This window comes from Ostrea edulis, chromosome 7 (assembly GCF_947568905.1).
Source record: "Ostrea edulis chromosome 7, xbOstEdul1.1, whole genome shotgun sequence".
NCBI classification, from domain to species: Eukaryota; Metazoa; Mollusca; class Bivalvia; order Ostreida; family Ostreidae; genus Ostrea; species Ostrea edulis.
In genome coordinates, this window is record NC_079170.1 from 5,515,788 (window position 1) to 5,530,320 (window position 14,533).

At 37.3% G+C, this 14,533-nt stretch overlaps 1 protein-coding gene and 1 long non-coding RNA gene across 4 annotated transcripts; one reads left to right on the forward strand and one right to left on the reverse strand.

Moving 5' to 3' along the window:
* Positions 1–1,066: 1,066 nt before the first annotated feature.
* On the forward strand, positions 1,067–3,347 carry LOC125656993 (E3 ubiquitin-protein ligase TRIM71-like). 3 transcript variants are annotated; one of them, XM_056143116.1, is made up of 2 exons: positions 1,067–1,182; positions 1,307–3,347. In XM_056143116.1, exon 2 carries the CDS (start codon positions 1,337–1,339, stop codon positions 3,005–3,007), a length of 1,671 nt encoding a protein of 556 aa, XP_055999091.1. In that variant the 5' UTR covers positions 1,067–1,182; positions 1,307–1,336; the 3' UTR covers positions 3,008–3,347. The 3 variants fall into 3 exon arrangements, 1 of the variants encoding a protein (XP_055999091.1); XR_008796554.1 differs by having other exon boundaries at positions 1,091–3,095; positions 3,171–3,347; XR_008796555.1 differs by having other exon boundaries at positions 1,091–3,095; positions 3,188–3,347.
* On the reverse strand, positions 1,580–10,888 carry LOC130047741 (uncharacterized). The gene is made up of 4 exons (XR_008796556.1): positions 10,411–10,888; positions 5,596–5,685; positions 3,378–3,507; positions 1,580–2,978 (listed from the first exon to the last, which is right to left on the reverse strand). It is a non-coding gene; the product is annotated as an uncharacterized LOC130047741 (long non-coding RNA).
* Positions 10,889–14,533: the final 3,645 nt, after the last annotated feature.

A 14,533-nucleotide genomic window follows, 5' to 3' on the forward strand; every position in this document is an offset into this window, starting at 1 on the left:
TTACTAGAATTCTCTTGCTTATCTAGACCCAGGAATTCTTATTTTTTAAATTTTGAGCAGGATCTTGTGTATTTTAAAAAAGGTAATTATTCAAAACGTGTAATGGTATATCAAAATTTATTCAGACATCTCAAGCTTTTCTCGTTATTTTCTAGTATCTAACATAATAGTGAAGTTGGGGAGAAGCATGCCAAGAAATCCGGTCCGGTCTTGAATTCTTTGGCTTCAATAGGACCATATTACATGCTGATTAATAGTAGCCGTCGCTTATCTCTTAATTGCGGTCACTGATTTATAACGGTTTTTCTATACTGGAGATTTTGCTAAGAATTTCTCGGCATGTTAATGTTTTTTAAATTTAAAATTTAAATAAACCAGAACAAATTACTTTTATTTGTGCAGTTCATATATTTTACTTTTCAGATATTTTAATTGTATATCTATTAGTCGACCTTTTAAGAAAAATCCTAATGATATTGACCATGACCTTGTATTTACAATATGCATTTCAAAGTTTTCAGCGAGTAAACCCAGATTCAACATCTCAAAAAATATTCCTTTGTTTTATGAATATCGTAATATTGATGAGCGCATATATATTTCATTAAACTATAACAAACGAAATCCGGAGGGGGAAATTCTATACCAGGGCGGTTTTCCCGCCCAGGGGGAAACTACCGGTACACTGACTTTGTACATAAGGGAAAATTATATGCTGGGGCGCCTAGACCCCACACTTTCAAAACTTTCTGGATCCGCCCCTGCACTAATTGAACAAATCCTAAAACATTAAGGAAATAAAACTCGAACACATAATATAGGATAAGCTCGCATGCGCGAGTACAACAGTTTATTCATACATGTGTACATAGACATCTGGAGGTTCATTAGTCCACTCAACTCATTCTACAACAGAAAAAAGTATATCAAAACACAAATATGTATTTAGTACCAAAACGGAGGTCTACTGCATGAAATCCCCCCCCTCCAATGGATATTGCTAATCGTAAATGTTAGCAAAACTACCCAACATAAACTAGGTCAAAGCAAACTTTAAAACTATATATTTACTCAAGCGATAACACGTAGATAGTGTATACAGGCTGACACGCCGCACAAGTATTTAATTCTCAGGACTTGACGGAAGGTCGAAAGAACAGGGAGGCCATGTTGGATTTTAAGGTGAGACTAAATTATTATTATAGTAATGACTGCTGTGTTTTATATCATACTATAATTATATTTCGTTAATTGTTTTAATCTGTCAACATCTTGAAATGAAATTCCGGTTTTATTTAATCAACAGTAAAGTTCTCGTGTGATCCCGCCATCAGAAATGCATCCCCGGCGCAGTGCTCAGGAAGTCCTACTGTGTGACCTCTGTGAAACTGTCCCCCTACAGAGTCATTGTGAACTTTGTAATATAAATCTCTGTGTTAACTGTGCAGTAAAGCATCTCTCAGACTCGTCTAAAAGACACAAAGTCGTGCCGTTTTTACACAGAAAGTCTACTCCTAACTACCCAAAATGTCCAGACCACGTCGATAAACACTGTGAAATTTACTGTGAAAAATGTGGCGTTCCTGTCTGTTCTACCTGCGCCTTATTTGGAAAACACAAAGGTCACGATGTGTCAGATATTCTGGAAAAATTCAGCGCTAAAACAGAAAGTTTACAAAAAGATCTAGAAGAACTCGAGACAAGAATTTACCCGCGATATAAAGAAATGGCGTCTAATGTCGAAACCGAGAAAGCCGAGTTAGAAACGAAATACGGGAAACTGACGACAGATGCCGATGAACAAGGAGAAATCCTACACCGGGAGATTACCGCCATTGTCAACCGACAGAAATCCGCCATTGCGGAGATGAAAACTAAACATCTGGACGCGCTAAATAAAAATACAGAAGAAATCACACAGAAAATGGCGGAACTCAAACAGATCATGTCCGACTTGAAATCCATCCTAAAATTAAATGACGTCTCCTTAACCTCTACTTACAAATCTAGGAATTCCCAATTTAGAACATTACCGCCTAAAGTCCGAGTCACATTACCGAGTTTCTCTCCTCAGAAAATAAACAAAGATCAGCTCAATGAAATGTTTGGTTCTCTGTCGCCATTATCCATTAACACAGAACATGGCGACACAATGAAGTCAGCAGAAGCTGTATCGTCTCCTCCAGTCAAACCACTGCTTGATGAGCCGCGCGTCACCGCCACCATAGACACTGGGTATGGTAGATACGGACTATTCAGTGTTAGCTGTCTGAGTGAAGATCAAGTCTGGACATGCGGTCAGTTAAACAAAACCATGAAGCTGCTCAACCTCCAGAGTAAACTACTGACATCAATACAAACCAAGTCAGGGAACGTACCAACAGACATAGCAGTGACACGGGACGGAGATCTTGTTTATACTGACCCTAATAATAACACCGTGAACTTAATTAAGAATAAACAGATACAGACCGTGATCACACTACAGGGGTGGAGACCTCGCAATGTCTGCTGTACCGCGGATAACGACCTCCTGGTTACCATGATCAGTGATGATGAAACACAATCCAAAGTCGTGCGTTACTCCGGCTCCACAGAGAAACAAAGCATTCAGTTTGATGATCAGGGTCGTCCTCTCTACTCATCTGGTGGTTACATTAAATACCTCAGTGAGAACAAGAACCTGGATATCTGTGTGGCTGACCGGTCAGCTAGTGCAGTAGTGGTGGTCAATCAGTCAGGAAAACTCCGATTTAGATACACTGGTCATCCCTCTAATACCGAGCAATCATTTCATCCAGTCGGCATCACTACAGACAGCCAGAGTCACATCCTGACAGCAGACCCTTACAATCACCGTATCCACATCCTAGATCAGGACGGACAGTTCCTCCGTTACATTCACTGTGATTTAGCGTCTCCATTAGGTTTATGTGTGGACATCAGAGACAACCTCTTTGTGGCTGAGTGTGGCACTGCTAAAGTGAAGAAAATCCAATATCTATAATCACAGTGTTAATTACACAGCTCTACAGTGTTAATTACATCTACCAACACAGTGTTAATTACATCTACCAACACAGTGTTAATTACATGTCTAATCACAGAGTAACGTACAGCACTGTGTTAATTCCTTCTACTTGTTAATTACATCTGCTTGTTAATTACAGCCCTGTGTTAATTACAGTCCTGTGTTAATTACAGCCCCGTGTACATTACAGTCCTCTGTTTGTGATGTGTAACATGTACTTGTGTTTGTGAGTTTAACAGAACATTATTTTGTTTGTGAATTAATTCAATATGTGTTTGATTTTACAATGTATATATCAGATAAACATGATACAGAGTTCAGTCTTACATTATTACTGAGTACTTACTTAGATTTGTAGTACTGTAACAGAGAGTGACCCCAAACGTCCAGTCTTCATCACAGATCTTCAGATTCAAGGTCACAGTCTTCTGTTTACCATCAATAACATCACACCACTTATCTAAATCTCCACTGTCCTACAAAATAAACAAAGTGTAATCATATCAAACTGAATTGTCAGGGATAGTTTGTGATATATTTACATGTTTACATAGATGTCAATGTAATGGGAAGGAAAAGAAAATATGGCTGAACTGGTGTCACAATGGGGATCGAATCCAAGGCCCTTCGTTCCCACGATATGATAGGACCAGGAATCAAACCCGAGACCCCTGTATTAGTCAGTTGCTCTAACCACTGAGCTATCCAGACTGATATCAATGGTTTGACTGGACCGTGAATCAAACCCGAGACCCCAGTATTACATATGTAATAGTCAGGTGCTCTGAACACTATCCAGGCCAATATACACAACACAAAGTGAGCTTTTCCAATTGAAATTTATCTGTTGTTATTGACTTTTTACATTATCATCTTCTTCTCCACAACCACTTGGCCAATTCCAATCAAAACTACTACCATTCATCCTTAGGTAAAGGGAATCATGTTTGTTCAAATGATTGATTGAATCTTGTTTAAAATTTAAATTTAGACCTATATTCGGCACTTAAGGCCATTGAGCAGTGAGGGTTCTTTAGCATGCCACACCTACAATGTACTGTGACATGGTACATCCATTTTTAAGGTCATCTCCGAGGACCCGTGACATTCACACCTGATGTCGAGCGTTTGACGATGGAACTGTCACTACCTGTTTTAACAACTTAGATCTGTTGTGGCCAGGATTCGAACACCGGCCTTCAGCATGCTGGGCGTGCGATTTAATCTCTAGACCACAGCGGCAGTACCGTTTGTTCAAATGAAGGGTCAAAGGGAAAATAATCAAGAAAAGGCAAAAATTGGTGGATCATTTAAAAATCCTCTCAAGAACCACTGGGCCAGAAAAAATGAGATTGAGGTAAAAGTTTTCTGATATAGTATAGATACAACTTTGTTAAAACCATGGCCTCCCTGGGTTTGGGTAGGACCTCATCAGGGGGTCAAAGTTTCACATGGAGATATAAAGGAAATTTCTTCTTCAAAAGAACGAAAAGGTCATAATTAATCATATCACAAATGTGGTCCTCGGGGAGGGAAAGGGGGGGTGGGGTGAACCACAATAATGGACACAAGTTTTTAAGGGGATGTATAGGGAAATGTTATTGAAATTCTTTTTAATCTCAAAAACATCAGGGTCATGATTAGTCATAATTTTCAAGTGTAGCAGGTGTGTGGATTTAAGTGTTTTATACCCCTGCGACTATAGCCGGAGAGGGGGAGGCATATTGTCCTGTCCTGTATGTCTGCCCCCTACTTTAACATTGCTACTAACTTTTGAATTGTGAGTCATATGGCTCTCATATTTCATATATCGACTTTCTATGTAAAAAGACCTTCCTGATATTACCAGAGATTTCAACCTTGTGACCTAAACCTTACCGTTTGATTTGTTTTAAAGAAACCCAAACTTAGACAGTATAAAGTACGGCCTTTAGATTCCTTCTGACAGAACCTTTCATTTTACACCATTGACTTTGAAATCTTGACCTTGAAGTTTGACTTATATTTCAAAACTTCAGGTGAAACTTAAACCTTGCTGCTCATCACTTTTGAATTGTAAGAGATAGGTCAAATTTGCGAAATATTCTCCGACACAGGTCGTAGAAGTTTGGCATCCATTACGGATTTTTACCGTGACCAACATTCTCAGTGAAACTACCAACAATAGGTTAAACATAAACTACTAGCTTCCAAGAACCAATGAAATTGCGTGTTACGTCCAATGATGAAAGATAGTATGAAAGGATCTAAAATAGATTCACCGGATAAAAATAGTCATGTATATCTATTTTTAAAAAGCGGAACACAAATTTATTAATGGATCGCACAAATGTAAAGAGCGGAATTCCGCTAAAAAGCGGAAGAAAATCAGGTGAGTGATATTAGCTGTGTGGTGCTTGAGAAGAAGTCGAAAATGTTAAAAGTTATGAAGAGACTAAAAGACTGATGCTGGACAAAATATAATCAGAATAGCTCACTTTAGCTTTCAGCTCATATGAACACTATTTGTCCCAGCCATTGTCTGAATGAGTCATAAAACATTTTACATAATTTCATTAACAAACCTGACATTTTCTACAGCAACAGAGCTATCCAAGTCCTACAAAATGTTAGAGTCCTCATCAATCAGCCGGACATCTCAAGTAACTGCTACCCTGTAAAATTGATTTCAACATTAAGCATTAGGTAACCAAAATGATTTTTTCCCACCATTATATTATGCTATTAGAACATGAATGTCTACAAAAAAATCATGTAATCATTCTGAATGTACCAAACTGAGAACAAACGTCACCGGCAGTGGTGACGTCTCCATCTGAGTGAAATATTCTCGAGAGGGACGTTAAACAATATACAATCAATCAATCAATTTAAAAACACTCATCACACAATATCTAATCTCTGTATACATTAAGTCCTGTATGACATCAATGAAAAGTTTCTCACATCTTGTTTCAACGTAAAGTTCAGAAAATAGTTCTCATCCCTGTCAACTCACTACATAAAGTTCTGAAAACAGTTCTCCAACCCATCACGTCTCGACGTCAAGTTCAGAAAATAGTTTTCCATCCCTCACCTCCCAATATGAATTTCAAAAAATAGTTCTCCACCCCCTCATCCCCCGACGTAAAGTTCAGGAAATAGTTCTCCATTCCACCCCCTCACCTCCCAACGTAAATTTCAGAAATCAGTTCTCACCCCCTCACCACCCAAAGTAAAGTTCAGAAAATAGTTCTCCTATCCTAAGGATATAAGGATTTCCCCCATATGTTCACATGTAAGACTTTGATCCCTATTGTGGCCCCATCCTACCTCCAGGGTCAATGAATCTTATAAACTTGAATCTGCACTATGTCAGGAAACTTTCGGGTAAATGTAAATTTCTTTGGCCCAATGGTTATTGAGAAGAAGATTTTTAAAGATGTTCCCTTTATATTTGTATACAAAACTTTGATCCCTTATTGTGACTCCACCTTTCTCCAGTCGTCTCCATATGAACTCGTGAAATATCCTCGAGAGGGACGTTAAACAATATACAATCAATCAATCCACCCTTCTCCTGGGGGCATGATTTTAAAAAACTTGAATTTGCACTATGTCAGGAAGCTTTCTGGTAAATTCAAACTTTTTTGGCTCAGTGATTTTTCAGAAGATGATTTTTAAAAGATTTTCCCTATACATGTATATATTTATCTATAAAACTGTGATCCCCTAATATGGCCCTATCCTACACCCGGGCGCCATAATTTTAACAAACTTGAATCTGCACTATGTCAGGAGGTTTTCATGTAAATTAGTATTTTTTTCTGGCATAGTGGTTCTTGAGAAGATTTTCAAAGATGTTACCTGTACATTTGAATGTAAAAGTTTGATTTTCTATCGTGGCCCTAATGAATCCCCGGGGATCGTGGTTTTAACAAACTTAAATTTGTTCTATGTCAAGAAACTTTAATGTAAATCTAAGATCTTCTGGTCCAGTGGTTCCTCCCAAGAGCATTTTTAAACAACACCACCCTATTTCTGCATTTTTGTGATTATCTTCCATTTAAAGGGGACATGGCCTTTCATTTGAACAATCTTGAATCCCCTTTACCCCTGCAAGGATGTTTTGTGCCATAATTGGATGAAATTGGCCAATTGTTTCTGGAGAAGAAGATTTTCAAAAGTCGTCAATGTATTTTCACTATTTCACTATTAACCCCACTTGGAAAGGGGCACGACCCTTCATTTGAACAAACATGAATCCCCTTGTGTCAGGTTTGGTTGAAATTGGCCCAGTGGTTCTGGAGAAGAAGATTCTTTAAAGATGTTAATGTAGTTTCACTATTTTGCTATTATCTCCCCTTGGAGAAGAATGTGGTCCTTCATTTAAACAAACTTGAATTCCATTTACCCAAGGATGCTTGGTGTCAAGCTTGGTAGAAATTGGCCCACTGGTTCTGCAGAAGAAGATGAACATGTGAAAAGTTTATGATGACCCCTACAACAAAGATGACGGACAATGGACAAATTTCTGTAAGAAAAAAAATGGCCTCAATTTACATTATTTCAGCCCAATAAATTTCAGAATGTCCCCTCCGATTTACCATAAATGGGGTCATTGGCCTGTTGTGTTTGTCTTTCCTAAGCACCGGTGACCCTAATCCTATCCCCTGGAACAAGACTTCAAACAATTTACAATATGTCCGTAAGGCTCAGTGATTGGGATAAGCACGCGCTCTGCGCCATAGTCGCATTAAATAAAAAAAAAAGGCGCATAGAATATTGAAACACTGCGCCAGTCTTCGAAATTAAGCGGTAGCCCGATGACCGTGGCTAGTAAAATTGGGATTGGGCTACCAAAAATTATTAACGCGCATGCCCAGCGGGCCAGTACATATTTCCGGCGGCGATTAAGATCGTGATTTCTGGTTGAAAATCGGTGAAACAACCAGTTCTTACAGAAGAGAAAGTTGGCGCTAAGAAGTATGAGGCTTGAATACAATGATGGTCTCATATTTTGCATCTGGTGCAGAAAGGAAACCATTGGAAATTGTGAGTTCGTGATCGTCTCAGATAAAGTTACCTATGGCATTACAGTCTGTCAGTAGTGTTTAGATTATAATTTACTGGACTCTCAGACTTGTCATTTTAAAATGTCTCATAAAAATTTCAATATGGCGCATTCATTTTAGAAATGTCACATTGACACTAGCTGGTAATGCGCCATTGTCACATTAAGGACATGCGGGACGATGTGGCGAAAAATAACTCGTCAATGAATATTTTATCTTTTTTTCATGAAGCCAGGATGTCCTGTACAATGTGTATAAATTTCATGGCCACTTTCTAGGTATACAAGGGAGATAATAAGCTTTGAATTACCCCCCTTTTCGAAAATTGTGAATTTTACAAGATTATTCCCATTTTCAATTCAAAAAAATAATTTGATGGAATTTTTATCTATATCTTTTACAATAATTTTTAGAATATATGTAAAATATAAAATATATAATAATAAAATGCTTAAACATAACCATATAATAAGAAATTGAGAAAATTTAAGGATTTGGGGTGGAAATTGGTACCCAAAAACAGGGTAGTCCAGATACTAAATGAAGCACTGCTCAAAAACTTGTCAATGAATTTTTTTGCAAACACTGCAATTAAAAGCTATTCATATACCTAACTTCCTGTAGAAATATGAAGGGGTGAAGCTAATTTTGATTTTGAGGTAGGCGTCCTTGAAGTTATACATTGATATGTTCACTTGGAGTTAGGCTTGACGAAATATTTGTTATTAATAACTTTCAAGCTTATATTCTTTTCATGTACAACTACTGTTAAAGTAATGGGAGATGGTACAGTCTCAATTTATTTGCACTTCAAAATTAAAGGGGGGGGGGACAGCCTAATTCTTCGTGCCTGTTTTGAAATACATTGTTAGAAACTATATTTGTTTGGAACCTATTGAAATATTTAGAATTTTCATAATTATGGAACAAAAATTGAGTTAATTAATGAAAACAAATTAAAAAATTTTTTTTTTAAATATACATGTATATATTAAACATGGCTTCGAACAAAACGTCTTGTCTAGCTCTAAACAATACGTCTTCTTTCAAACCACGGGTTAGGTCTAGTTAACGTCAATATGAGCTACTACTTCCTTTACTAGATCAACAGCATTTCCGCGGCCATGGTAGCTAGTGTCGCTTGACTCAATCATCTCCATGCTATTTTTCAAGGTATTTATATATCGCACATGTTGTGACTTTGCACTTTTTTCTTTTTCACATGTCTGCTTCTCGCATAAATTCCGACGTGTGTCATATTTTTTAAATTAGTTACCATTTTAGCAGCAGTGTTTCGTAAAGTTAGTAAAAATAATTTGGAATATGAAATAGTTTCAGAGATAAAGCGTACTTATATTTACATGAAAGTGCTTGCAAAAATTAAACATTCCTAGTATGGACGTTAATATTTGAACAAAAGTAACGATTGTCGTCATAAAGGGGGAGAGGTATTTTTCGCAAACAAGGATCGATTATAAAAGCACCTGAATAGTTTGTACGTTTCACACTACTATAGTAAATATTAACAAACGATCATCATCTTACACTTGCACTGAGTCATTGTTTACAGACGGTTGACTTTCTTTTTGTAAATGCCTAGAGATGCAAATTGCATGTGCATGCTGATGCAGGAGCGATTTCGGTGACTTGTAGGCTATAATATCAAAATTATTGTGGCGCATACTATACATATATATAATATATGCATTGTATATATATGAAAAAGAGACTTGCAATTACTATGAAATAAAATGAAAATTATCATTTGACAAGAATTCAATCAACAGATTTACAGATGACACTTTACAGCGGTAGCAAATTACGACAAAATATGATGACATTTTCCCCGCGATACAACGTCGTGACGTACTTTTTTATGACGACGTATAGTGTGTCTGTACAGTATTGTGATTTTTCTCGGGAAGTTTAACTACGCTGCGTCCAGTTCTAAATTTATAATAAATTCGCAACCATCACGTGATCATCGTCCCGCATATCCTTAAGCTTATCCCAATCACTGAGTAAGGTTTCACATGACTTATAGATGTTTCGTCATTTCTAGCTCAGTAGTTATGGAGACGATTCTTAAATGACCCAATGTTATCTGTTTTCAATTGTTGATTATCTTTGAAGGTCCTTCATTTAAACGATTTCTAATCCTTTAACGGTAGTAAGTTTGGTTGAAATTGGGTTCTGTGATTGCAGAGAATTTAAAAATAAGTTTACAGACAGACAGACAAACAGATGTACGACAAACAATGGGTGATCAGAAAAGCCCACTTGAGCTTATAGCTCAAACAAGCTTAAAAAAGATAGAAATTTTACCAGCTCCATACAAAAGTTTGTCCCCAGCAATGGATCAGATGCTATGAGAACCTCTGTCTGCTTTTAAGAGATACCGATAGGAACTGCTCCTACTGCAGGGTGTCACCATCTCAAGAGGCCCAGGGAGCTGAAAAACCAAAGTGACAATGAGAGCTGGAATGACCAGAAATCAGACAGGTACTAGTAAAAAAAAGTTTGAGCAAATCAAAATCCTCATGAATTTGTCAAAAGAAGGCAGCTTGATATCCTCACGGTTGCTGAGAGGTTGGACGTTCACCCCGCATGCGGGAGGCTGGGGTTCAAATCCCGGCTGTGACAGACCTAAGTCGTTAAAATTATTAATAGGTAGTGACAGTTCCATCATCAAATGCTCGGCATCAAGTGTGAATGTCATAGGTCCTCGGAGATGACCTTAAAACAGATGTCCCGAGTCACAGTAGGTGTGACACGCTAAAGAACCCTCACTGTTCAATGGCTGTAAGCGCTAAGCATAGGCCTAAATTTGAAGCCCTTCACCGGTCTTGGTGACGTCTCCATACGAGTGAAAAATTCTCGTGCAAGACGTTAAGCAAGATACAATCAATAAATCTAAACAGGTTACTCACTGGCCATATCGGTCACCCGAGTATTAGAGGGCATTTCATCCATCATAACAAAGCATTCAGATGGAGGACAGTGCATCCCATCTTAAAACAGACACATACATTGCTGTACCATAATACGTCCCATCTACAGACAGACACACAGACATTGCTGTACCATAATACGTCCCATCTACAGACGGACATACAGACATTGCTGTACCATAATACGTCCCATGTACAGACGGACATACAGACATTGCTGTACCATAATACGTCCCATCTACAGACAGACATACAGACATTGCTGTACCATAATACGTCCCATCTAAAGACGGACATACAGACATTGCTGTATCATAATACGTCCCATCTAAAGACAGGTATATAACATGTTGAATTGGTAATGCACGACAGACGAAACACAATGATGTATGCAGACAAACAGCAATAAATGCATCCCTAGAGCGTCAGGTACATGTAATCTACTGTTAATTCTGTAGGTAACTGTATGTGAACTGGTACAATACAGGCAGCTATAACTCATATCTTTGACTACAAACCAAATTGACAACATTCAAACAACATTTAATAGGTGAAATAACATCATTAGCAAGAGCTGTATTATAATTTACATAGTCTAAGGGAGATAACTGTAAAATCTGCTTTCATGCTCTTTACATGAACTAAACTTTTTCCAATAAAAATGAATACTTCTCTGACTCTTCTCAGGGCGATGACACCCACTGTTTGCTACACCCCAGCAATTTACAATAAAGTGTTCAGTCTCCAACAGCAGGCAATGAAGGGATATCCAGTGAAGAAAATTTCTTCTGCCCACTCATACAAGTCCCTAAAAAATAAATGATAATTTATAACCCAAATTGAGAATGTAAATGAGGCTTAGATGATCGAGACACATATGTTGCCAGCTGGTAAATGTCAAGACACTCGGGAGAAATGAGTCCCTACATGAAATCCCTGTTTAGAGTGAGTGGTACCTACTATAACCCCCTGTACACATTATGTACTCGGGGGTGGGTGAGCTTTTCTTGCAGCCAGAAACACAAACTGTGTACTCCTTCCTTAAAAGTGCCACCTCAAAACATGAAATAATTAAAATGGTGACAAAGAATGAACTTTGCTTAATACGTGGGCACTTACTAGATGACAGTGACAAAACGAAAATGACGTCGACTACTGTGTTAGTTTTATGTGACAACCAAAACCTAGCTCAGACTTATTTTTAAATATCATCTTTAAATTATGTAACAAGAAGACTTGATTTATTTCTTCAAGAGATTATAAATACAGTGTATATATATATTTTTCTTTTCTTAATTATTTGCTAGCAGTTAATATGGTTATTAGGTACAATATATAGACTATGTGTTAGCAAGTTTAATAATGAATGTTTGAAATCTAAGAACTTGTTTTCAATAAAAAAGTTTTCAAAGATTATTCAAAAAAATAATTTGATTGCTGGCCAAGTGACCAGGAAGTAAAACTAATTGAAGATAATGTAGCTCTGTACCTTGTAATGCTTCTCAAGAAACTTTTCTGATGGGACAAACAGTCCCGGTCACTCTTCTGATAATGGACTGGGCAGATCCATTCCTAGTCTGTGTGCAGGGTAGTGCTACGATCCCCACCATTAGCTTAGTGGACAACATCCTAGATAAAATAGACAATAGGAATTAAATAAAAACAAAACAAGCGAGACACACAGTAGACAGGATTACGAGCCCGAGACAAAAAGTGGACATCCTGAGCAGCATTCAGATCTAAATCATTAGTTTCTCATTTAATCTTTGATATTAATATTCATTTAATTATTACACTAAATGATGCATTTTTGATGCTGTGACCCACAACGAAACCCCACCGGTGGATACAGTGCATCTTCCCCTACCTGGACTCAGGGGTCACAATGTTAACTATGAATCTACAAGACATGGAGATGCTAGTACACATAATTTTAAATAAAATATAATTCATCATGATTTGGCCCTTTAAAAGATTTTCATTAAAAATGTCTACTTTATTCATACGTAATCATTACAACTCTTTTGTGACTCCATTCTAATCCCAGAGGGGTCATCTTAACATGAAATAACTGTAATCTACAGTGAATGAGGATGCCCATCTGAGTTGTCGCATTATCTCTTTTAAAACAAAAATCTCAGTTCTGTGTATTCCTCCTTAGTGACCTCATCTTGAACACAAGAGTCGTGTTGTGTACAAATTTTAAAAAGTACAAGATGATGCTTGCATATAGATTTATTTGTAAAATGAATTTAAATTTGTGGTTCCTAAAAAGAAAGTTTATCTTGGAAGAAAACAATTTTTTCTCTTGTGACCTCACCCTGACCTCAGTAGTCATTGTGTGAACAAACTTGAATGTACACTTCATGAGGATGCATGTATATTAATTTAACTTAAATAATATCTATATATTCCAATAACCATTATGGTTCTTAAGATATACGACAGAGACTTGATGGGCCTTACTGCTCACACAAGTTTTTGTATGTCTGTATTTCTGTAACAGCTGTCTGAGATCATTATGTCTACAAACTGGAATCTACACTACATGAGGGTGTGGGCATTACAACATAAAGAATTATATATATCATTGTGGATTTTAAATGCATTTTGAAAGAATTCTTTCAATAACACTTCTATATAAAACTTTAGACTCCTATGCTGTCCCATACCAATGGCCATTGGGTGGGTGGTGGTCATAAATTAAAATTTTCTAAAGTCCTAAGTAGTCCTTACTCCTAACACAGAGGCCACACTATTCGCTCGCTACGCTCGCGAAGCTCAGTGGTAGTATTCATGCCCATTTCTCATATATTTCTACTTTATTGATAAAATTGCCGACTCATGTGGTTAGGCCTAGGTTGACAATCCGAAATTTCTTTTATGCAACTCAGCTCAAATATATAGATAAATAACCAGACGATATATTCAGTGTACTACCTAATAGCACTGTACCCGTCAGTCATTTTTGCTAAGTACCTGTAAAGATCCCTAAAACAAGCGTTTCTTCAGAATTCGGCATGCATTTCCGTTTTCACAGCAAGTGTCTTCTGCTTCTTAAAGAAAGACAACTTTTGTAGATTTTAAGTGAACATGGACTGAGTTGTATTTCTTGATAACAAATCTGTGGCGGATCCAGAAAATTCCTTCAAAAAGGGAGGGGAATCGAAGACCGCAAAAGAGCAAATGCTGATAATTTTTGGGTGATAACGTTCAAATAAAACCCATCCACTAGATCCGCTACTGTAAATCATATAGTGCTCAGCTAAAATTATCAAAATAGCAGCACATAATCTTCCCACTCCACATACTTATAATATTGAATTGTTAAAATATTGTAGATCCCGCCACATTTTTACGCTTTGGCTGTCAGGTTGATTTGAACAAACTTTTCTCGCAATATTCAGATACGAAATAAGCCACAGGAAGACAAGCTGTCATTTCACCCCCCCCCCTTAATTGATTTTTAAATGACAAAGGATATATCATATGATATA